The 24882-nt window shown below is 41.6% G+C and overlaps 2 protein-coding genes across 3 annotated transcripts; one reads left to right on the forward strand and one right to left on the reverse strand.

The window, feature by feature from the left end:
- The first annotated feature begins 1246 nt into the window (after positions 1-1246).
- On the forward strand, positions 1247-5487 carry LOC122047942 (ribosome biogenesis regulatory protein homolog). Of its 2 annotated transcripts, none has more exons than XM_042609480.1 (9): positions 1247-1438; positions 1505-1636; positions 1826-1976; positions 2776-2827; positions 2961-3089; positions 4153-4270; positions 4713-4899; positions 4996-5109; positions 5211-5487. In XM_042609480.1, exons 2-9 carry the CDS (start codon positions 1551-1553, stop codon positions 5337-5339), a joined length of 966 nt encoding a protein of 321 aa, XP_042465414.1. In that variant the 5' UTR covers positions 1247-1438; positions 1505-1550; the 3' UTR covers positions 5340-5487. The 2 variants fall into 2 exon arrangements, with proteins under 2 accessions (XP_042465414.1, XP_042465413.1); XM_042609479.1 differs by having other exon boundaries at positions 1514-1636.
- A 56-nt stretch (positions 5488-5543) lies between these two features.
- On the reverse strand, positions 5544-7981 carry LOC122047941 (L-type lectin-domain containing receptor kinase SIT2-like). Its single transcript, XM_042609478.1, has one exon. It carries the CDS (start codon positions 7705-7707, stop codon positions 5671-5673), a length of 2037 nt encoding a protein of 678 aa, XP_042465412.1. The 5' UTR covers positions 7708-7981; the 3' UTR covers positions 5544-5670.
- Between the last annotated feature and the right edge of the window lie 16901 nt (positions 7982-24882).

Genomic DNA, 24882 nt, shown 5'->3' on the forward strand with positions numbered 1-24882 from the left:
TGAAGCAATCGATATAACTTATTCTATGATGATTAAAACTGGGATGGTTTATTTAAATTATTTTAAATCGGTAAGAAAAATTATAAAATATTGACTCCAATACAATATTAAAAATCAATATTGAAAATTGACAATAAGAAAAAATATAGAAAAGTAGGTAACTTACGTTGTAAGTTTGTATATTGATGAATAATGATGTTGATAAACTTAAAATTAATAAACTTTTCTAATTTAATTAGAAGAGATTCAAAGGAGAAGAAAGGAGGAAACTAGCGTTCAAGATTCATACTTTACTCTTTACTCTTATAACTTCTGTAAATAAATTAATGAAGAAAGAATTGTACAAGAAATAAAATTTTGGAAAAAGAAAAAAAAAATCGTTTACCTTTCTTCTTTTTGTTCTTTCTTTTCTTTTTTAGATTGTTTTCCTAAATTTTAATAGAAAATATATTTTTTGGGATCTTTATTAAAACAATTCAACAATATATATATTTTTGGACCTTTATTGAAATAATTCAATCAAATATATTTTTTATTTTTTTATTAAAACATATATATAATATATATTATATATGCATGTCAAAATTGAGGACCCCTAAAAATCAAGGCCCTTGGCCATCATCTCTAGTGACATGCCTCAGGGCGGGCCCTGATATATATATATATATATATATAATATACCGTTTGCCTGCGGTTTGGTGCGGCTTATGATGAGCTGAACGAGCCACGCAAGCAAAAAAATAATAATAAAAGGAAAAATCACTATCGTAGCCGGACAACCATTTCTCCACCTCTCCCATTGGTCGCCGCTGATTTTCACATGACGCTGGCGGATTATCCCTCGGCCGGATCACAACCAGATTACTGTCGGATTCCGACTGGATTCCGGCTAGATGGCGATCAGAATCCGGCCGTTTCATGGCCAAAATCTGTCGTGCCGCTAGCAGACGCAGCGCTGCTGATTGTAACTGCAATCCGGCCGGTTTTTTATTTCCATTTGGTTAATTTAATTTTAGTAAAATTATCGTTTGATTTTAGTTCGATTATTAATTGAATTAAGGGCTCACGAGCAAACCACAGGCTCTCAGCCAAACTATTGAGATTGAGCCATACCAAAACCTCAATCTGAACTCAATTCTGGAGTACTCTGAGCTCAAGCTGAGCCTGAACCGGGTTCGATTTCTTGAGATTTGGTGGGATGCTTGAACCGGTTCGATTTGGATTGAGATCGATAACCATAACCTAACCCAATTGCATTTACGCTCCCGACTATTTCGAGAGCAGTCGACGCCGCCGCCGCCATTGCCATCGTCTCCTTCGCAGAAGCGTCGGCCGACCGCAGCCGAGCTCCGTCGCTCTCCGGAAAGACTATAGCTCCGAAGGGCTTAAACCCTTCTCATCACCGGCAGTAACCGTCTTCAGCAACGGGAGAAGAGGGGTGAGTCACTCGGATGCAAATTGAGTATTTTCCTTCAATTCGGATAGAGGCCTAATATTGCTTCAGTTGTATCAGAGAACAACCTTCTCTTCCTACCCGTCGCACCTTCGTGATGGAGTCGGAGAAGTTTCAGGTCGACTTGGGAAACCTTATGGCATTTGATCCCGCTCACCATTTCGAATCCATCCCCTCTTCTCGGTTCGTAACACATCTCTTTTTGTTACTTCTGAGCGTGAATCAGACTTTTTTTTTTCTTACTCGGTGCAATCTGCAATTGTATTTTTAATTTGGGAGTTTGGCTGTACTAAAATCTTGGGATTTTTAGAGATTGAGTGGTGTTGGACTATATATGTGAGCTTCTGTATTTTTCTTCGCTGTGATGATTAGGGAGGAGCTAACCAAGGCGTGTCTAGAGAAAGGCACGGAGCTAGTCCAAGCCATAGCCAATGTTCTTTTTGCACTTCCATCTACTGAGGATCGTGATGGTCCCATTGTTCGTTTGCCGCAGCCCACAACCAAGCTTCCCAGGGAAAAACATGTATGTTTTTTCTTCTGTGTTCATCAATCCTGATATTTGGTCACTTATGAGTTATTGTCAAATTTATTGTATTTTGTTGTGATTAGAAGAACATGTAACAGTATTTATTTCTTAACTTCTGGTAATGTGCAATGTGCTTTATTATAAAGAGAAAAGTAAATAGATCTTGTAGCCATGAAAATGGCTAGTAATTCAAGTTCCCAGACCTGGGAACTAATAAATCTTCAGTGATCAAGTGCATAGGTGCATGAGTCTACGATTGACAGGAACAAACATTACTTGACTTATTGAATTTGGCAACTTTTTTATTTCTTCAATTTTTGGTGTTTGAATGCATGGAGTGTTGATTTTGCAGTCTGTTCTGCTTTGATCCCTTGTAACCATTTGGTTAGTGTTCATACTTTTTTAATTGTAACATGTCTATGGTACCTAGCCCTAGTTTCTTATCAGTTTGTGAATATTATTTTATTTTTTTGTTCACGCCAGCTCAGGATATGGGTTGCATTGACCTAAGTGAAGCACCAGTTCCTTCTTATGGAAATTACACAGTTTTAAGTTTCTTTATTGCTTTCTTTTTTCTTGAGCAAGGAATTAGAATAACTGATACTGTAAATTCATTTGCAAAGAACTTCATTCAAATGATTTATGATACTCAATTTTCATGTCATTGCAAATGGATACTGTTCTATTATCCTTGCATTTTCTTCCAGCAGTTTCCTATATCATTCTTTGACAATTTTTATTCTTGTTTGTTTTATATATTCTTGATAACGCTGACAGAGTTTCTATTTCTTTTCAGTTCCCGAAACCCAAGCCTCCTACGAAGTGGGAATTGTTTGCTAAAACGAAAGGTTAGTTGTACTAGACACTTGATGTCCTAAAGTAATCTGATTCAGTTTTAAATATTTCTGTATGTTTTTTCTTGATTACAGGCTACTAAATCTAGAGTGATGCAATTGAATATCACTATCTTTCATTTTGCAGGTATAAAGCCGCGGAAGAAAGGGAAGCGTGCTTTTGATGAACAAACTGGTGCTTGGAAAAGGCTTCATGGTTATGATCGGGTAAATGATGATAAAGATATACCAATCATCGAGGCCAAATTGACAGATGGTAATGGTTCATTTGATTGTATTTGATTTAAAGTTGGCATCATTTTGTTTTTTTACCTTTTATTATCTATATGTGCTAATTGATTTACAATCTTGGGGAAAATTATTTTTGAGATTAATTTGATTTCACAATATAATAGTAAAAGGAGAATTGATATGTTTTTCCGTACTAAGAAGTCTGGAAATAAATCAATGCCTAAATCAGTCTTATGGTAGTAGTCAAGGTACCAAAGTACATATTTAGTTCATGTGTAGACATTGCCATTTAATTGAAATGGAAATATATAGATGTGTTTTTCCATTTATAATATACAAGAAGCATCTAGCTTTGCTTTTGGAACCCAAAAGAAGTCCAAAGTGAAGTTCATTGGAACTGAAATGAAAATATAGTGTGTGTGGGTTATTCAACACTGAAAGCAGTCCCAAGATCGAACAAAGCCATCTAATGAGACTCAAAATCCAATATCTCAGCTCCAACTCTTTGCTCCATTTTTGAAAAAAAAAATTCAATCCTAATTTCCATATAGCTATATGGCGCAATGGTAAAGTTGTTACTTTGTGACCTAAAGGTCATGAGTTCGAATCTTGGAAACAACCTCTTGCAAAAAGCAAGGTAAGACTGTGTATAATGAATCCTTCCTCGGGACCCCGCATGGTGGGACCTTTGTGCACGGGCTGCCTTTTTGTTTTTTTGAAGGGGAACTTTGGTGCAATTGTAAAGTTACTGCCATATGACTTGGTGGTCATGGGTTCGAATTGCGGAAACCACCCCTTGCAATGAATGATAAGATTGCGTACAATAGACTCTTTCCCGAGATTTATTAGTGGGAGGTTTGTGCACCGGACTATCCTTTCTATATTTGTTTACCACTTTGCCTCCATTGTCCTATAGTGGTGGTGTGTGTTATGAGTGCTAGTCATTTCAACTGTTTATGTGTCTTGTTTAACAGCCAGCTATGAGTGTTTCATGTCTCATATTGTTTGAATGGAATTCGAATATGGTTATTCTAGCATGGTTATTCTTTTTTTCCTTCGTTTGATTTATCTATTGCTATTTTTTGCAGAGCCAGGAGAAGATCCGTTTAGCAAAAGAAAGGCTGAAAAGAAGAAACGAGTTGAAAAACAAGAGAAGAATCGGTTGGGAAACCTTAAGCAAGCTGCAAAAGCTGGTGCCCTTCCAAGGTTATCTTTGTTCTTGTTCTACCTTTTTAACTCTGGTGCTATGAGTACACAAGGAAATAACTACTTTTCCTACTGACAAACGCCATCCATATTTTTTGTATTGGTTATGCTACATATCTTACAAATCCTTTCAATAGCTGGAAAAACTCTATGGTGCCAACCCTAAATAGTTGAGATGGATTATTCAGACCTGCGAGCTTCTATAGTTATGGGCATCATGTTATTTTTTCTGTTCATGGATTGCTAGCATTGGAGCATTCACAAGTTGTTTTGTAGTACTATTGACTAGCATCAAACATGTACCATAAATCCTAGGCAACTCTTTCTATACATGTTTGTTTGCTTTCTCCCATGTATGAAATTAGTTACCCAGAAGAACTTTAAATGTTGTCAAACTCAAAAATTACCTTCTGATCTTCTAGTAACATAATTTCCGTTGCAGTCACATACAACTGGCTGCAACAGCATTGCCCATAACAGGAACTCGTACAGATGTGCCACGAAAATCGAGCAAAGAAGAACTTGAAAATGTAGCTGGGATGGCAGCAACAGCAACAGCAAGTGGTGGGAAATTTGACCGAAAGCTTTCAGGAGAAAAACCTCTCAAGCATGCTGGGAAGCATCGGAAGGTGGGTAGTAACAGTAACCTCCAGTTCTTATATTCTAGCTATCCATTTCATCTTGCAAACTGTTTCCTTAATAATTACTTTCTTTTGTGCATATAGTTTCTCCCTGTCGTCGAAGGCAAGGGGATGAGTTCGCAAGAGCAGAAGCAAACAGCCAAAATTCTTGAGCAGCTGATGTCTAGAAGCTCTAATGACATACTCGACGTCAAAAAGGCAAGATATTCAATTCATGTTTAAACAAAGAGATTCAGCTTGTAGTTTTTGTTTACATCGAGTGCCAAAAACACCACCTCATTATGCCCATTATGGAACAGGCTGTTACAATCTTCAACGTGAAGAAGGAAAAGAAACGAAAGATGGAAAAGGATAGAGAGAGATCTTCTACAGCCAGCAAGCTTAAGCCCAAAAAGCAGTCTCTCAAGAAATCATCAAAGAAACACTAAATTGCAACAGCATTAGTTTATCAACTCTTGTTATCGAAAATTAATCTCTCTGTCTTGGCTATACTCCTTAATGTATCCTCGAATTCTGTTTAACTAGTTTGTTAAAACCGTGTTCCATTATTTAGTACAGTTTTCGTTGGAAACTGAAGAGCTGGTGAACTATAGTTTAGTGTTATAGTTTGCTTGAGCATTTGTGAGTGAACCTTTAGAACAAGAATGGGGTTCTCTATTCTTATGATAACTATTCAGCCAATCGTATCGTTGTTAACACCGACACAAAAAAAATAAAAAAAAATGCTAAACATAATTTGATTATGTTTTTCTTTCCAGGTTATGTACTGTGCTGTCGAACTCCGGTGATTGGAGGTGCCGAAGCCACTGAAGACGACGATGGATACTGTGGCATATAATCCTTATAACTGTTACTGTGCAGCAGTGCTATCTTTTTGAAGCTCAAGTAAGTTGCTGTCAGCTCCGGCAGCGGCGAGCTCCCCTCCAAATACTCGACGACTCGACGCATAGTTGGCCTCGCCGCGGGCAGCGGATGCGAGCAGAGCAGCCCAAGCTTCAACACCAGCTCCACCTCCTCCGCCACGAACTCCTTCCCCAACTTGGTATCCATTGTCTGAAGTATTGACCCCTTGCGCCAATTCTCCAGCACCCATTCCAACAGCACTAGTTCGTCGACATCGGCGACCCAATCCACCGGTCTCCGCCCGCACGCAACCTCCAAAAGGAAGGTCCCGAAGGCGAACACGTCGGTCGCAGCCGAGGCCCGCCCTGTCCGCATCATCTCCGGCGCGAGGTAGCCCATGGTTCCAACTATGTGGGTGGTTTGCGGATCGGAGCCATGGTCGTAAAGCCTCGCCAACCCAAAGTCGCCTAATCTTCCCTTCATCTCGCCGTCGAGCATTACATTGCTGGCCTTGACGTCCCTGTGGATCACCATCTGCTCCCAGTCCTCGTGGAGATAGAGCAGGCCTGACGCCACGCCTTTGATGATCTTAAACCTCGACGCCCAATCGAGAGATGGCCGGAACTGATCGTACAGAAACTTGTCGAGGCTACCATTGGGCATGTAGTCGTAGACCAAGAGGAGCTCCCCCTTTCGCCGGCAGTAGCCCAGCAACCGGACAAGGTTCCGGTGCCGGAGACGGCCGAGGCTAACGATCTCTGCGATGAACTCCTTCATTCCCTGCCTTGACTCGTGAGACACCTTCTTCACTGCCACTTCCACTTTGGCCCTCGGCAAAATTCCCCGGTATACCCTGCCAAAACCGCCGTAGCCAAGCGAATTTTCCTCTGTGAAGCCGCCGGTGGCATCGAACAGGTCCTTGTAGGAGAACCTGTGAGGACCGTATTCCCTTTCCCAGTCCTCCAGAAGCTCCGCGTACTTGATCCTTCGTTTCACCACCAACGCCACGACGCCGGCGATCGCCAAAACAATTCCGGCGGAAGTCAGTGAAATTCCGATCGCCAAAAGCCTGGATCTGTGATTGGATTTGGTCCGAGGGAGAGACGGGAGCAACGAGTAGTCGAGAGCTCGCGCCGTGCCGTTGATCTTGAAGCTCCAGCCGAGGACATAATGAGCAGTTTGATACGAACCAGTGGAAGCAGAGAATCCGATGAACATTGAACCCAAGAACACCGACGAAAGATCGATCGTCGTCGATAACAGCGGCCTTCTCGGCTTCGCCATTGGAACTCGAGCCACGGTAACATTAAGCTGCAAGCTCTCTGCATCATATTCCACCCACGCTTGCATGACTCGCTCGCCGACAAGGCTCAAGTTCTGGAAAACACCAGTATCGTCGGAGAAGTAGCCGGCGGGGACGGAAACGTTGGACGCCACGCCGTTGATGTCGATCCCGACGTGGTTGTCGTCGATATCCTGGACATCAGGATTGTAGATGGTGTCGAGCTCGACGGCGAAGACGTGGTTGGTGGCGTTGCCGTTGTTGTTGGGATTGAAGAGGCCCAAGTACTGACTCCCCAAGGCGCCGGAGAAGTTGTCGGAGCGGGAGATCACGAGGGCGAGCCCGTTGCCGCCGATGTACCTGTCTTTGAGGATCGTGGCAAAGGCGAAAGTGGCGGAGAAGGAGACGACGGAGCCGTTAAGGGGAGCCCGGAATTGAATCGGCGACGGGTAGAAGGCGTGGCCTTTCATCTGCCTCGTGTTGTTGGTGAGCTTCAAGAGGCCGCCGGGAGTAATCGTGGCGGTGCCGTCGAGCGTGAGGTTCGCCCCCCGGAATCCATTGAAGGTGAAGTCATCTCCAGCGCCGGTGGCGATTCCAGCTGAGAGACGGCGGTGGAGCAACAGGAGGAGGAGGAGGAGGCGGCGGCGGAGGAGGAAAGTGCTCTGACACATGGTGCGAGTTTCAATCTTTGGAGCAAAATGCAAGACAAATGTAACTCCACGTTGCCTTTCGTGGAAGGAAAGAAAGAAAGAAATTGGAGAACATCAACATCAATGAGGTAGGTCGATTTGCAGGTTCTAATTTAATTTAATGACATCTCATAGTGAAGGAAGATTTATCTATTGAATTAAATTGGATTTTTGACCGAATTGTAATCTATTAATCGACTACCTCCGATCGGAAGAGGCCAAGTAATTGTACCAACCAAATGCCCTCTGCAATTTCAGTCTGGCGTTCAGACTTCATACTTTATACTTCATGTGAGGGCATGGAGAGGGAGGTCAACAATTCTCCTCCTCTGTCGATAGATGTTTCTCACCTAAAGATTCATGAGATCACATTAGAATCAAATCGTACGAGTCCCGTGATCACGAAGATATCAATTTCAGAATTTATTTGAGGTGGAATAATTGAGAATGAGAATGCTATCAATTTCAGAATTTATTTGTGGTTTAATAATTGAGAATGAGAATGTTAAGATCTTCAGATAGATTTTTAAATGAGAATGTGATCACGAAGATATCAATTCAGAACTTATTTGAGGTTGAATAATTGAGAATGAGAATGCCATCAATTTCAGAATTTGTTTGTGGTTTAATAATTGAGAATGAGAATGTAAGATCTTCATATAGATAGAATCAAATCGTAGAGTCTCGTGATCACGAAGATATCGATTTCAGAATTTATTTGAGGTTCAATAATTGAGACCTCAAATAAAAAAATCTTGACCTAACTTGTTTCTTTTCAAAGCTGAAGTTGAAAATCAATTAGACAAAAAGATTAATACCGTAAGATCGGATAGTGATTGTGAATATTATGGTAAATCTGATAGATTAAGTAAACAACGTTCTCGATCATGTGTAGAATATCTTATCTAGTGTGAGATCGTGACTCAATATACCATTCCTAATACCCTTCATTAGAATGACATAGCTGAGCGATGAAATCAAATCTTAAAATACACGGTAAGAAGTATGATGACATTTTCTTCTTTACTAGAGTATTTATGGGATGAGATATTCAAAACTACAGTGTACTTACTCAACAAAGTGTCTAGTAAGATAGCAACAAAAATCTCATATGAACTGTGAACAGGTATAAAGCCTAATATTACTATATTAGACATTTACATATCTGAGGTTATCTAGCTCAGGCTAGGTCCTATAGGTTTAACAAAAGAAAACTAAACTCAAGAACTCTTAAATGTCATTTTGTGAGATTATCTAAAATGTCAAAGGACTTCAAATTTTATAACCCCTCAAGTAAGTTCTTTTTGCGACAGATAATAACAAATTTATTGAAAATGATGGAGCATTAAAGTTATGCAATTATCATTTGAGAAGAGCATTAACTATTTACTATGGTAACTACTATTATAGTTGATAGTGGACTGATAGTCATTCCATATACATTTAGAGCTATATAATTGATAGAGGTAGTGGACCAAGATATTTCCATGTCACTTTCAATACAAATAGAGAGTATGACACCTCAAATAAAGGTATTTCTTTCTATTGTTTAACATACCTCCAATAACCACCTTAAGTACATCACTAAGAAGAGTCATTATAGAAAGGAAATCTATAATATGATGTCGGCCAAGATAGTGATTATCCTATGAGCTAACAAGAAGATGAAATTGAGGAGAATGTAAAAAGAGGAACCGTCAAAACAAAGAGAAACTCGTCGTTTTCCAACAAAAAAAAAATGAAACTTTGTTATTATAGAGGATGAATCCTCATACAACTAAACAAGTGTTTATATAGACTCTGCACCCTAAGACTAAGAAAGAAAAGAAATTCTAATATATGAACTTCAATTCCTCTATTGTAGAGAAAGAAAATAGATCCTTCTATAAAAGAAAATTTCTTAATAGAAATTGAAATTACCAAAACAAGATGCTGATATAGACAAACCTTAACCTATATATAGTAGAAATACCAAAATTACCCTAAATATCATAGAAATATAAATGACTAAAAATAGAAAAATAATCTTTAGAGGTTCAGATGAGGGCCTAAATGGTGGATTTTGAGACCTAAAGTTAGCGGTTATGGGTTCCCCATTTAAATGTAGATCTCTATTAAATGTAGAACCTGATTTCGAGTCTTGAGTCAAAAGTTATGCCCTTTGAAGTTCAAGCATATTTAGTTGGTCCTGCATCACAATATCACATGATGATGTATATCTCCAAAAGTATGAGTTTGACATAGGGTTGAAAAACAATCTCACATTTTTACAAGAAGTCAAATAATGCCATAATTTGAAAAACTAGATTGTAACCATGAGGGAAAGGATCAAGTCCATGGTAGACAATGACATTTGAGAATATGTTAAATTGTCTGAAGAAGTGAAACATGCTGGTTGTAAATGGATATTGAAAACCAAATTGGATTTCTAAGGCAATATCAAAAAGTATAAGATTTGTCTTGTTGCTAAAGGATTCACTCAAAATGAGGACATTATTTACCAAGAGTTTTTTTTTTCTAGTTTCAACGAAAGATTTTTTTAGGGTAATCATAACATTTGCAACTTATTATGACCTGAAGCTACCCAAAATGAACGTTAAGACTGTATTTCTTAATGGAAATATTGAGAAAACTATATATATGGATTAACCATAGAACTTTGAATGGAAAGATTCAAAGCAGCTTGTATATAGAGTAAGTCCATTTATGGTATTAAGCAAACATCTCGTTAATGGTACCAAAGTTTGATCAAGTAATTACTTCAAATGATTTTAAGTAGAACTCCGTTGATCAATGTTTGTTTATTAAGTTCATTGAGAGCAAATTTATTATACTTTTTTTATATATGGTTGATATTTTGCTAGTTAATAAAGATAAAAGTCTGCTAAAAAAATTAAGTCATTTTTGTCATATGAATTTGAAATAAAAGATCTTGGTGAAACATCTTTTGTTTTAAGCATACAATTTATCATGATCGTTAAAGGGCTACATTTAGACTTTTATAAAATGCCTATATTGAAAAGGTGTTCATTCAATATGACATGCAAAATTGTACTCCTAGCAACACGCCTATATCAAAGGTAATGGATTTATTTTACAACAATATCCATGTCTTAAACTTAAAATTAAAGAAATGCAATAATTCCTTTATGTATTGGTAGTAAGGAATTTGATGTATGTTCAATTATGTACGCGTCTGAAACTTACGTACATAGTGGGAATATTAGACAGATATTTGAATATCTCTGGACTAGAGCATTAGAATACTATAAAGAGGGTTTAGCGTTTTGGATATTTTCAAAGAACAAAGAACTCCATGCTTACTTATTAGAGATTAAGTAATATGGAGATCATTGGATATTTAGACTCCAAATTTAATGAATACTTGGATAGTAAGAGGTCCACCTCAACATATGTCTTCATATTAGTATAAAGGGCTATATTATGAAAAAGCGTCAAATAGACACTTATAGTCACTTCCACAATGGAGACAGAGTTCATAGCCTGTTATAAAGCATCCAACTAGAGCTGTTAGATGGGCCAACCCATGGTGGGGCAGGTTGGCCTGTGGCGGGCCAACCATTTGGCGGGGTGGGGCGACCCGTCAACTTAGGGGGTTGGAAAATTTTCAACCTAACCCAATCCAAGGTGGGTTGCGGGTTTGGCGGGCTTACCCGTGGGCCCATCAAATTCTTTAAAAAAAATTTAAAAAATATTTTATATTTTCAACATTTTGCTTCGGAAATGTTTCATCAATCAAATATATCTATAAACATGTATTTTAAATATAAATGGATACAAAAGAGTACTTATGTTGGATGAAAAATACTATTTTTTAAAAAATTATAATAAAGAAAGATAATAAATTGACATAAAATTTAGTTTACATACGTTTCTTAACCCGCGGGTCAACCCAAGCCCATCGCGGGCCGACCCGCGCGGGTCGCGAGCCTTGGTGGGTCGGCCTGCGGCGAGCTTGGGTGATAAAATTCTAACCCAATTCGCTTAAAATATTTGGCGGGGCGAGCCAACCCGACAGACGCAACTCAAATTGACGGCTCTACATCCAACTACAGAATGTCTATGAAATCTCATCACATGATTATAGATCATTGGAGACATTGATAAACTATTGACGATATGTGATAATAAAGTTAGAATTACACTCCAAGAATAATCAAAGTTTGTCAAAGTCCAAACACGTCGATATAAAGTTTTTGAACGTTAAAGAAAGAGTGTAGAGTGATTAAGTTATAATAGAGCAGATAAGGACAAATTCTATGCTATTGGATCCGCTCATCAAGGGTTTGTCATCAAAGGTATTTAATCAATATGTGCTAAATATGAGGGTTCTTTTTGATGAAGTATCCATTTAGTGGGAATCTGTTTGTATTTGATATAATGCTCTATATTAACGAACACATCTTTTGACTTATTGTACATACTAAGGATTAGTGATACATGTATATAAAGTTTTGACTCTCTGAAATAAAAACATCAAGATTTACTATTGCGATTTGTATATGGTACTTGTAAATATGATGTAGGATTCTATTTTTGAGTCATAAGGTTGAAATCATGATTTATTAGTACGGTTTAGCATAAAGTACTAATAAAATGATTTGGACATTTTTGGGTCATAAGGACTAGTTGAGAATAAACATGCACATATCACATTTCATGTCTCTCATGCTACACATCCATATTAGATCTATGTCGTTAATAAAGTTAGTACAATTGGGTCTTGTTACAAGTGAGATAACTCTAATTTGTTTAGTTTTGTATCGATGGAATTAATGGATCAAATTTTTTAAAAGGGTATTTAACCCATAAAATTTAATATGTTGAACTCAACTAAGGTATTGTGAGTTATATATAGTATCACATATAGTCTAAATGGAGATTGCTAGATTAAATTTTCATTAGGTGGGCTCACATGTTAATTGATAACACACAGTATTATTATTATTAAAAATTAAACCTCATAAAGTGATTTAATGCATTGTTAATTGTGGGTTTAAATTATTGAATGTGGAGAACCCATTAAATCGATTCGTTAATATTGATGAGTTGTTAGGGTTTAATAAGAGAATGTGTTGGTGCGGGAAGCATCCGACGATCGAACTCAAGTTTTGATAATGGCAAAGGAGTCAAAGTTAAGCTTATTTGTGATCTAACATGTCTGATGGAGATCGCAGGAAAGTCCTAAGTGTTCTTAGGCAAAAGTCTTAGCTGCGGTTAGAAAAACCTAAGGGGGGATAACCTTAGGTCCTAGGGGGTGGTAACCCTAGGTGGAGAAAAACCCTAGGGGGCGGTAACCCTAGGTCCTAAGGGGTGGTAACCCTAAGCAGAAAGTCCATTCGGTCTGGAGGACCAGATTGGCATCAGGTAATCTCTCCTGAGGGGAGTAGGTGAGGACGCGTTCCCCACAGAGGAAACAGTAGGCGTCGGGTCGACTTAGGGCTTCCGATCGGAAATTCGAAGTCAGACCCGAATAGTCTGATTGTTGGGATCGTTCGTACTCGGCTAGAGAGGGGGGTGTGAATAGCCGCCCCAAATTCTCGCGTTCTTCCTACAGTTAGGGTTAGTCGCAGCGGAAATACAAGGAAGAAACTAAGGAGAAGAAAAACAAACCGATGTAACGAGGTTCGGAGATGAACTCCTACTCCTCGGCGTGTCCGTAAGGTGGACGAAGCCTACCAATCCGTCGGTGGATGAGTCCCCGGAGAACCGGCTAAATATGAGCTCCTTATGGGTGGAGGAACCTCGCCACAACTACTTCTTGCAACAGCAAGATAAGGAGTACAAATACAAGAGAAACAAGAAGTAAATACACAGCAAATGTAAACAACCCTTGCCTTCTTGTCGACTGTTGAAGAAGCAACAGCTTCTCAGACGCCAACCACAGCAGCAGCTCAGTCGGAGTGAAGAAGCTCACGCGAAGCTTTCGAAGAAGAGCTCAACAAAGCTCAAGCACCAGCAGCAATGTCGAAGAGAAGAGGAAGAAGAAGATTTTTTCGCACGGAAGATGCCTCGATCCTTTATACCTGCGAAGAAGAAACAATGAAGAAACTAACCGTTGCGTTGCAGCAGCTAGAACCGATCGATGCGTGGACCGATCAGGCCTACGATCGGTCCCGGACCGATCGATCGAAGACATTCATGCGTACTCGATCGCGTGGACCGATCGAAACAACTGGATCGGTCCACGCACCGATCCCTTCCTTCCTTCTCGCGATGCTGCGTCTCGATCGGTCCACGCCGATCGAGGACATCTTTGTCGATGCGTGGACCGATCAGTCCTCTTTCGCCTCTGTTTTCTTCGATCGGTCACGGACCGATCGATAACGAAGCTTGATATCGATCGGTCACCGGACCGATCGAGAAAAGTTCATCTTGGATCGGTCTGGTGACCGATCCAGAGCTTGGTTTTTGCCCAAACCAAGTCCCAAGACTTCCAAACCAATATCCGGTCAACCTTGACCTATTGGTACTTCATCCCTAGCATCTGGTCACTCCCTTGACCTGCTAGAACTCCCTGCCAAGTGTCCGGTCAATCCCTTTGACCTACTTGGACTTTCCAACACCAGAAGTCCGATCATCCCTGATCCATCTGGATTTTCCCTTGCCTGGCTTCACTCACCAGGACTTTCACCTGGCTTCACTCACCAGGATTTCCACATTGCCTAACATCCCAGTTAGGACTTTCCCACTGCCTGGCTTCACTCACCAGGACTTTCCACACTGCCTGGCTTCACTCACCAGGACTTTCCACACTGCCTAACATCCCAGTTAGGACTTTCTCATTCACCTAGCTTCACTCACTAGGATTTTCACCTGGCTTCACTCACCAGGATTTTCCACACTGCCTAACATCCCAGTTAGGACTTCCCATTCACCTAGCTTCACTCACTAGGATTTTCACCTGGCTTCACTCACCAGGATTTTCCCGAATGCCTGGCTTCACTCACCAGGACTTTCACCTTCACCTAGCTTCACTCACTAGGATTTTCACCTGGATTCACTCACCAGGATTTTTCCCCGTGCCAAGTCTCCATACTTGGACTTTTCGCGTGCCAAGCTCCCTGCTTGGACTTTTCCGTGCCAAGTCCCCATACTTGGACTTTTCCCGAATCAGGTCAACCAGGTCAACCTTGACCTACGGTTGCACCAATAATCTCCCAAACATCTATTCTTGTCCCACATCAAGAATAGAACTCTCTCACGAGTGTCAAACATCAACATGCAACACAACTAGGTCAACCTTGACCTAAGGTTGCACCGACAATCTTCCCAAGTCAAACATCAAAATACAACTCGAGTCACGTCAACTCGAGTCGGGTCAACCAGGTCAACCTTGACCTAAGGTTGCACCAACAATCTCCCCCTTTTTGATGTTTGACAAAACCATAATCAAGTTAGGTTAACCCGATAACCTAACTTCAGGTTAGGTTAACCCGATAACCTAACTTAGGTTTTCCAACCATCTTCCAATGTCCAATGTTCTTTCCTTGAACATTCTCTAGACATTCTCCCCTTAGGTTAACCTGATAACCTAACTTGGGTTCTCTAATAATTCTCCCCCTTTTTGACACACATCAAAAAGTATTCCAATGTTCTTCCTCGAACATTCCTTGACAATCTTCCCCTAGCTTAGGTTAAACCGATAACCTAACTTGGGTTCTCCAATAATTCTCCAATGAACACTCTCCCCTTTTTGACACACATCAAAAAGAATAAGGAGGGTATCAAGGTCAAGAGTTTCTTCCTAATGAAAGTCCCATACCTTTCATTGAAACTCTTATTTTCCCCTTGATACTAAGCTCAACAGTCCACTTAGTGATAATCCCATATCACTAATCCTCAAGGAGTAAAAACTCCCCCTAAAAGTCAACTCCCCTTGACTAATAGTTAAAACTCCCCCTAAAGGCCAACTCCCCTTGACCATTGCACCAACAATGTCTTGGAGAGTTTCAAACCTTTAGAAATCTAAAACCAACTTTCAGCCGAAATTTCGGACATGCGGTCGAATTTCAGCACATTGGCACGCTATCAGACCTCCCTGGATCGGTCACCGGACCGATCCACAGCACTCTGGATCGGTCCGGTGACCGATCCAGCCCTCCCTGGATCGGTCCAGCGCCAGCCACTGATCACAGGGATTTCTGATTTTTCCTCTCCCGAAATTCAGAAACCCCTAATAAATTCCAGAAAATTCGAAAAATTGTGAAATTTTGAGGATACATTCCTCATATCATACACTACCATGGAAAAATAATTTTCTATGAAAATAGTTTCCATTTTCAAATCTTGATACAAAGTTCAAAAACTTTGAAATAGTTCAAGTTTTAACTCAACTTTGTATCACAATGTTCAATGATGAATGCTATCACTAGGAAAGCTTCATCAAGGTTTTTCAAATCAATTTTAAAATGCTTTTAAAACCATTTGAATTTAGGACCATAATCTTAGGGCTAAATGTACATGACTTGTACACAAGCTTTCCCTATGATCCTCCATTTCTTGAATTAGGGTCATCTAGGTACAAGAATTATGCACCTTGATCCTAACTCATGATCCTAATATCTCACACACATCTAAAGTGTATCAAACCACATTCAAGTCAATTTGATGTGAGATATGGGTTAAGGTCAACTTAGGCTAAGTTCTCATGCATTTTCTAAACTACACTTTGATCTCAATATCAAAATGTGTTTTTCATCCTTAAACCAATTCAATTGATTATTAATGCAAGAGATGATGACATGGCATAAAATGGTATCATAAATGAAAACATGTGCCAATGTCATGATGTCATGGCATAAAGTTTGAAACTAAACTAACACATGACATATAAATAACCTAAGCATTATCATGACATTTCAAATGATCATAAATTAAATATGATGTCATGACATGGCATATGGCAAACAATCATGGTAAGTTAGCACAAATGAAATACCTAAATTCCCTATCTAAGTATCCTTAGCCTTAGCTAACTTAAAATCTAACCCTAGATTGCCCATATATCCCTAAGAGAAAACCAAAATCCCAATTATGGTTTTTCTCTAGGTTTCCTTAAATTGTGCCAAATAAGATTAAAATATTCTCACTTTGGCACACTTTACTCTTCCAAGGAGTGAATGATAAAGATTATTCCATTTCATTTTCAAAGGTTCCAAAAACCTTGAAAATGTTCCTTGAGTGTCAATTTCCTTAAAGTTGGGTTAACTACCCTTCTTATTGGAGTTGACACTCTCTAACCCATCTATGGGGTAGAGAAGATGCTCCTAGGAACCCAATACCTACTTGAGCTCATTGGGTTCACTAAAAATTCACTAGGGATGACTTCCCTAGCAACCCTCCTAATGACCCTCTTAGGCTTTAAAGCCTTGGTCATTTGGGTCTCATCAAGATCAACTCTAGGGGTGACTCCCCTTGTGACCTTGGTGGTGATCTTCCTAGCCCTAGGTTTTATTCCATAATCGAATGGAACATTGTGGTAAGTGGGCTTGACCACTTGGGACTTAGGTTTGTGACCCAAACCTTTCTTGTCCTTGGGCTTTGGTTTTTGACCCTTAAACCCTAGAGATGACTTCTCCAAGTTCTTAAGAGCCTTTTCCAAAGTATCAAGTCTTGACCTCAAGACTTGATTCTCCTTCTCTAATACCTCAATTTTTGATTTGTCATTTTTCTTTGAGGTATTCCTAGGCATGTGTCTAGTTGTTTTGGGGTTTCTACCTAGGTTCTCCTTAGCCTTAGATGAGTTAATTCTAGGGTTAGCATTTCTAGAATTGTTCTTATCTAGGCTAACATGTTGGCACCTAAGCATGTGTATCGATTTCTAATGTTATCATGCTTATCATTATTGACTAGTGCAATAAAATTTCTAGCATGCATCTTACTAGTATTGCACGAATGAGACTTAAATGATACCTTAGGGTTTGCCTTAGCTCCCCCTATAGAAGTGCTCGGTCTCTTGCCCTTGTGAGGTTGCCTCCCCCTCGGACAATGGCTCCTATAGTGTCCCCTTTGCTTGCATTGGAAGCACACGATGTGCTCCTTGCCCTTGCGTTTCGGGACTCCGGCTTCCTTGACCTTTGGCGCCGGTGGAGTCTTTCTTACCCTCTTTGGACACTTACTCTTGTAATGTCCATGTTCCCTACACTCAAAGCATATTATATGTAACTTATTTGAAATTGAAATGCTTGAGTTACCTAGGTTTGGGGATGGGTGTGAGCTCTCTTCCTCATCCCTTCCGGAGGTAGATGTCTCTTCTTCTTGCTCCGAACTTGAACAAGAGGAACTCTCCTCCTCTTCTTCTTTGGATGTTGAGTAGCCCTCAACTCCCAATTCGCTCCCTCCATGATGTGAGCTACTTGGCTCACTTAGCTCCTCTTCATGGCTTGAATTTGAGCTCTCCTCATGGAACTTTGCCAAGTTGTTCCACAATTCCTTGGCATCGTTGTATCTACCTATCTTATGCAAGATATCACTAGGTAATGAAAGTTCAAGAATTTTCGTTACCTCGTCGTTGATTGTGGATTGGTGGATTTGCTCTTTCGTCCACTCCTTCTTCTTGATAGGTTTTCCTTCCTCATCCATCGGTGGGGAAAACCCTTCTTGTACACAAAACCAATTTAACATATTAGTCCTAAGAAAATACATCATCCTTACCTTCCAATATGTGAAGTTGTCGTGAGACTCGTAGAAGGGTTGAATCGTGACATCTTCTCCATAGAGATCCATCTCTAGCCCGTGCTCCCCCGGGTGTTGATCCGTCGAAGAGCGGCCTCGCTCTGATACCACTTGTTAGGATCCTTCGTAGAGGGGGGTGTGAATAGCCGCCCCAAATTCTCGCGTTCTTCCTACAGTTAGGGTTAGTCGCAGCGGAAATACAAGGAAGAAACTAAGGAGAAGAAAAACAAACCGATGTAACGAGGTTCGGAGATGAACTCCTACTCCTCGGCGTGTCCGTAAGGTGGACGAAGCCTACCAATCCGTCGGTGGATGAGTCCCCGGAGAACCGGCTAAATATGAGCTCCTTATGGGTGGAGAAACCTCGCCACAACTACTTCTTGCAACAGCAAGATAAGGAGTACAAATACAAGAGAAGCAAGAAGTAAATACACAGCAAATGTAAACAACCCTTGCCTTCTTGTCGACTGTTGAAGAAGCAACAGCTTCTCAGACGCCAACCACAGCAGCAGCTCAGTCGGAGTCCCAGCCGAAGGAAGAAGCTCACGCGAAGCTTGCGAAGAAGAGCTCAACAAAGCTCAAGCACCAGAACAGCTTTTGGTTAAAGAAGAAGATTTTTTTGTTCAAGATGCCTCGAAATTATGCGGCCGAACGGAAACTACTCGTTGCGTTAGTTAGAAGCCAAAGCGGGGGAAGACGAAGATCAATAACGGCCCCTGTCGAATCCGTTCCGAGGTAGGGTTCCGCTGCAATGGAGCCCTTCCGATCCCTTCCTTTCCTTCTCCTCTACGTCTCCGCCATCGCCATCGCCATCGCCATTGCCTCCGCCGACTCTTCGCCTCCCTTCTCCGCATGCGATCGGTCCCGCCGGCGCCGGAGGAGCCGCCGATGGCCTCATCGGCGACAGAAGGTATCACTGGATCGGTCTGGTGACCGATCCAGAGCTTGGTTTTTGCCCAAACCAAGTCCCAAGACTTCCAAACCAATATCCGGTCAACCTTGACCTATTGGTACTTCATCCCTAGCATCTGGTCACTCCCTTGACCTGCTAGAACTCCCTGCCAAGTGTCCGGTCAATCCCTTTGACCTACTTGGACTTTCCAACACCAGAAGTCCGATCATCCCTGATCCATCTGGATTTTCCCTTGCCTGGCTTCACTCACCAGGACTTTCACCTGGCTTCACTCACCAGGATTTCCACATTGCCTAACATCCCAGTTAGGACTTTCCCACTGCCTGGCTTCACTCACCAGGACTTTCCACACTGCCTGGCTTCACTCACCAGGACTTTCCACACTGCCTAACATCCCAGTTAGGACTTTCTCATTCACCTAGCTTCACTCACTAGGATTTTCACCTGGCTTCACTCACCAGGATTTTCCACACTGCCTAACATCCCAGTTAGGACTTCCCATTCACCTAGCTTCACTCACTAGGATTTTCACCTGGCTTCACTCACCAGGATTTTCCCGAATGCCTGGCTTCACTCACCAGGACTTTCACCTTCACCTAGCTTCACTCACTAGGATTTTCACCTGGATTCACTCACCAGGATTTCCCCGTGCCAAGTCTCCATACTTGGACTTTTCGCGTGCCAAGCTCCCTGCTTGGACTTTTCCGTGCCAAGTCCCCATACTTGGACTTTTCCCGAATCAGGTCAACCAGGTCAACCTTGACCTACGGTTGCACCAATAATCTCCCAAACATCTATTCTTGTCCCACATCAAGAATAGAACTCTCTCACGAGTGTCAAACATCAACATGCAACACAACTAGGTCAACCTTGACCTAAGGTTGCACCGACAATCTTCCCAAGTCAAACATCAAAATACAACTCGAGTCACGTCAACTCGAGTCGGGTCAACCAGGTCAACCTTGACCTAAGGTTGCACCAACACTGATGACTGTCGATCACTTGATGTATCATGTTTATATCTATTCTAACTTGTCTTGCAGGGCATGTTGTTGTTTTGGGACTAACGTGTCTTGCAGGTACAAAAGGAACAAACTAAGCCTCGGATGAACAGTGTCCGAAGCGCCTCCATGGAGCTTGGAGGCGCCTCGGGTGCAAAACAGAAGTTGGCTGCGAAGAGGAGCTGGAGGCGCCTTGGAACAGGGCTTGGAGGCGCCTTGGACTGGCCATGGAGGCGCCTCAAGCAGGATAAGCAAAGAAGGTTTCTGCGCTGATCCACGCGGCTGACTCGGGAGACTTGGAGGTGCCTTGGATGAGGTTTGAGGTGCCTCCATCAGTCAATAAAAGCAGGTCTTGAGGCAGCAGCAAACACATCAATCCTTAAGCGATATTTCATCAATGTGCTGCCAACAAAACGACCCAGGAGTGCTGTTTCAAGTCACCGACAACCCGAAGCATCATTTCCTTAATCTTGTTGTCAGTATTGTTTTAATTTGAGCTGTAACTGTTATACTTGTACACTTTCTCAATATTATAGTTGTTGTCCACCGAAAATAATCAACGATCGCGGGCCTTAGAGTAGGAGTCACACTAGGCTCCGAATCAAGTAAACCCTTGGTGTCTCTCTGTGTTTGTGCTTATTTCGTTTATCATTTCTGCTGCTTTAACTCGAACATTTTCCGAATACGAAACAAGTGAAAGCCATGAGTGCTATTCACCCTCTCTCTAGCGTATCTTAATCCAACAGAATGTTCCCTCCAGAGCTTAACATATAAAAAATAGCATTGTGGATATTGGGTTGGGTGTATGGAAACATCTACGAGTTGCTTCTCTTCTCCTCTCCCCATTAGATGAGAGACTATATTTAATGGTACAAGAATGATATGATGATAGTAATAATTCTACTATCTTTAAAGAATAAGTGCAAGATAAAAATAAGTCACTAACAACACTAATATAAGATTGAACATAGCTATTGGAGAGTTTCTTGAAGAAAAAGTGTTGACGCTTGCACTAACGGTCGTGAAAGAAGCAGAATGAATCAAAGGTTAGAGTTGTTGTTGGCTTGGAGCTCGAGGTCTTCTTTTATTGTCATGGTTTGGTCGATTGTCTAGTCGACTGATACGTTCGGTCGACCAAACACTCTATCCGTCGACTGAACTCTAAGCCTTTCCTTGTTTGCTGTGATTCAAATCGGCCTGCCTGTCTTTCCTTATTTATATAGGTTGACTGATCCTGTTGATCAGTTGACAGAAAATGACTTCCTTTCTTGGCTTCTATGGTTACCAAATATGTATTGGTCGATTGATTAAATGTATCAGTCGATTGATCATGCTGTGATACCAAGATTACGAGCTTTATTCTGATCTATCCCAATCTGGATTGATCGGTCGACAAAACCTCTAGTTCGGTCAATCGAATCCTTGGTCAACCTGATACTTCATTTCATCTGCAAAATAGAGTTAACACAACAATAATAATAGTGACCATGCAAAACAGAGTTAGACAAATATATTAATACATGAATAAGACTGTAATGACTATCTTGATCTCAACTTAGAAACCTCCATTAGTTTCTCTGGTTGGATCATTGCCTAAGGTTTGTCTCTACTGGAATACGACCTTATTGTACTCTCTCTAAGAGCTTACCTCAACTTACCTGCCAAACATCGGGTTCTCTAAACCTGTTTGGACTTTAATCGTTCATCATCGGATCGACTGATCCACTAAGACTTTTCTTATAATACTAAATTAGTACAACAACAATAAAAGTAATGCAACATAGTGTTGGTAAAATTATACTTAGGTTTACCAAAATTCACTAGTCTGGTCCACCGCACGTAGTTGACTAGAAACCATTTGGTCTCACATGCTTGAAGTTCACTCCTCCAAGACTACTCATTACCTAGGGTTACCTCTCCCTATGATTTTCCATTGTCTGACTTCACTTACTAGGGCTTTCACCACCTACCTTCATGCACTAGGGCCTATCTTCATTTACTATGACTTTTGTTTGAAGTTCACTCCTCTAAGACTTCTCATTACCTAGGGTTACCTCCCCTACGATTTTCCTCTAGCTAAGCATCAGGTCACCTTGACCTGCTTGGACTTGCTAGTCACTCGGTAGACTACTCACCTTTGCAGTCATTCGGTAGACTACTCACCACTTGCCAGTCATTTGGTCAACCTAAACCTGACTAGACTTCTCACTTGCCTAGGTCAACCTTAACCAAACTCCATTAAATATATTGTCAGACATCAAAATCTTGAAGGTTGATTGCTCCAATAACCCCCCTCTCCACCTCGTCGTTGCCTTTGGCCTCCATTATCACTCTGTCGTCACCACCGACCTCTGTCATTGCCTCAGGCCTCTAAGACGTCTCCTCCATCATTGACCACGTTGCCTTCAGCATCCGAGCTCCTTCTCTCCCTTAGGTTGCCACCCTCTTTCCCTTTGTGCTCGCCAACACCAGTGCAGCCGCCTCAGCCGATCACCACCTCAGCAGGGCTCTGACCCCTCTCCCTCTCCTTCACGGATCTAGCCCTTTCAGCTTCGTATGTCATCGCCACCACTATCGTATGATAACTTCTGACGCCGATCAGGACTCAGATCCGTGTTATCGTACATTTTCGTCGCCAATCGAGCTTCCGAGCCATCATTGTTGTGCACTTTCATTGTACTTCGCCTCTCCAATCGATCTAATTCCTATAGCCCATAGCCGCTGCTATGTTCCGACCTTCGAGCCATCCGACCTTTGAGCCACTGTTGTGTTCTAGCTTTTGAGCAGTCTAACCTTCGAGCCACTATCATGTTTCTACCTTTGAGCCACTACCACTAGCTCTTGGCATGTCGTCTTCTCTAGCTCCCTGAGCGAATACTTCAGGGGCTCAGCTCTGTTGGAGCAATCTAGTGACCCTAGGTTTTGATGTTTAGGCAAAGGTTTAAGTTAGGTTTATTGTTGTATTTGATATGCAGTGTGAGTGTGCAGGATACAGGTACAACAAGGAAGTCCAAGTGTGATCTTGGCAAAGGAGGAAAGTCCAAGGATGAGTCTTGGCGGTTTAAGTCCAAGCATGTAGTCTTGGCAACGTAAGTCCAAGTGTAACTTGGCAATGGATGAAGTCCCGGAGGCACGACCTCTTGGCAAAGGAAGACCCGACAACAATGACAAGGCCGATGGAAGCTCCAGAAGGCAAGACGTGAAGGATGGGGAGGCATCCGAGGGACGCAAGGCTGATGGAGGAGGCTAGAAGGCTAGGTCTAGGTTGGTCGGGCAGGGACGAGTGCTGAGAGATTGTACTCGGAGTAAAATACAAGAATTAGGGTTTCTTGTGCAGACCTTGTAGCGATCTTGTGGCGTTCTTGTAGCGATCTTAGCGATCTTGTGATCGCATGTTTTAGCGATCGGTGCGATCGGCCGATCGGTGAATGTGTGAAATCGAGCCGTTGGGGTGTAACGGTCGAATTTCCACAGAGGCGATCATGCATGTTTTTGATTGGTAGGCGGGGTTTTCAACCCGCGGGCTATAAAACCAAAGCTTGGGAGCTTGGTTTGAGTTGACGAAATTAGACTTGGTTAAGGTCTAATTAGTAGTCTACAAGTGCTCAAGAGTTTTCCTTGTGTCCAAGAGGTCTTGGTGAGTTTGTGGTGAGGTTTCTCCACCCACAAGGAGTTTGAGCTAGCCGGAGGTCTTCCGGGGAGTAATCCACCGACGGATAGGGATCGTCCACCTTACGGACACGCCGTGGAGTAGGAGCTTTATCTCCGAACCACGTAAATGATCGTGTAGCTTGGTTTGCATTCTTTCTTGTCTTATATTTTGTTTAGCTTGTTTATTTTTGTATTATTCCGCTGCGCAAGCTAACAACGTAGGAAGCGAACGATTTGGGTGAGCCGCTATTCACCCCCCTCTAGCGGACGTCAAGGTCCCAACAAGCTCCTCAATTAAAAACTCTAGGGGCACAACTCCCCGACCAGATATCTAGCTTATGTCTAATCAGCCCTGCCGCTCAGATGCTCTGACTCACCTCCACTCCGATTCGATGCCTCTCCTAGGTCCAGATATTCAGCTACTCAGTGGCACATGGATTGATGTGACACATGGAACAATATGGTGGACGTAGCGTGATCCCACGAGATCTTATACAACACTAGATATGATTGATGTGATATCCTGATACAACGATGGGACATCTTCCATATCAGGAAATGACATCCTGTCAAAAGCGCACCATTTCCTTTGACAGACACGGATGTGATATCTCCCTATTTCCAATTATAAAAAGTTCCGCCCCCATAGGCCAAGGCATTGTTGATTGAGGACTTTCTGGGATTCTTGGCTCCATGTTCCTGGCTCTTTCTTAGGAGTTCAGTAATTCAGTTAACCTAGAAGACAACTTACCTTCTTCCTCGGGTCATGGTGACTTAGTCTACATTCCAACTACCTCATCGGTAGTTTAGCTTCCACCGATTTCAAATGGGATCATTTCTATTAGAAGAAAAAATTCTCCTTAAAAAAATTATGCTTAGTCAATATTTCTAACA

This window comes from Zingiber officinale, chromosome 2B (assembly GCF_018446385.1).
Source record: "Zingiber officinale cultivar Zhangliang chromosome 2B, Zo_v1.1, whole genome shotgun sequence".
Taxonomy (NCBI): domain Eukaryota; kingdom Viridiplantae; phylum Streptophyta; class Magnoliopsida; order Zingiberales; family Zingiberaceae; genus Zingiber; species Zingiber officinale.

What these genes read in the sequence shown, in the direction of transcription:
- LOC122047942 (XM_042609480.1), top strand. Translation starts at nt 1,551, where the DNA reads ATGGAGTCGGAGAAGTTTCAGGTCGACTTGGGAAACCTTATGGCATTT. An exon ending in CGAGGCCAAATTGACAGATG is followed by an intron (nt 3,090 to 4,152) that starts GTAATGGTTCAT and finishes TATTTTTTGCAG; the next exon opens with AGCCAGGAGAAGATCCGTTT. An exon ending in AAAGCTGGTGCCCTTCCAAG is followed by an intron (nt 4,271 to 4,712) that starts GTTATCTTTGTT and finishes TTTCCGTTGCAG; the next exon opens with TCACATACAACTGGCTGCAA.
- LOC122047941 (XM_042609478.1), bottom strand. Translation starts at nt 7,707, where the DNA reads ATGTGTCAGAGCACTTTCCTCCTCCGCCGCCGCCTCCTCCTCCTCCTC.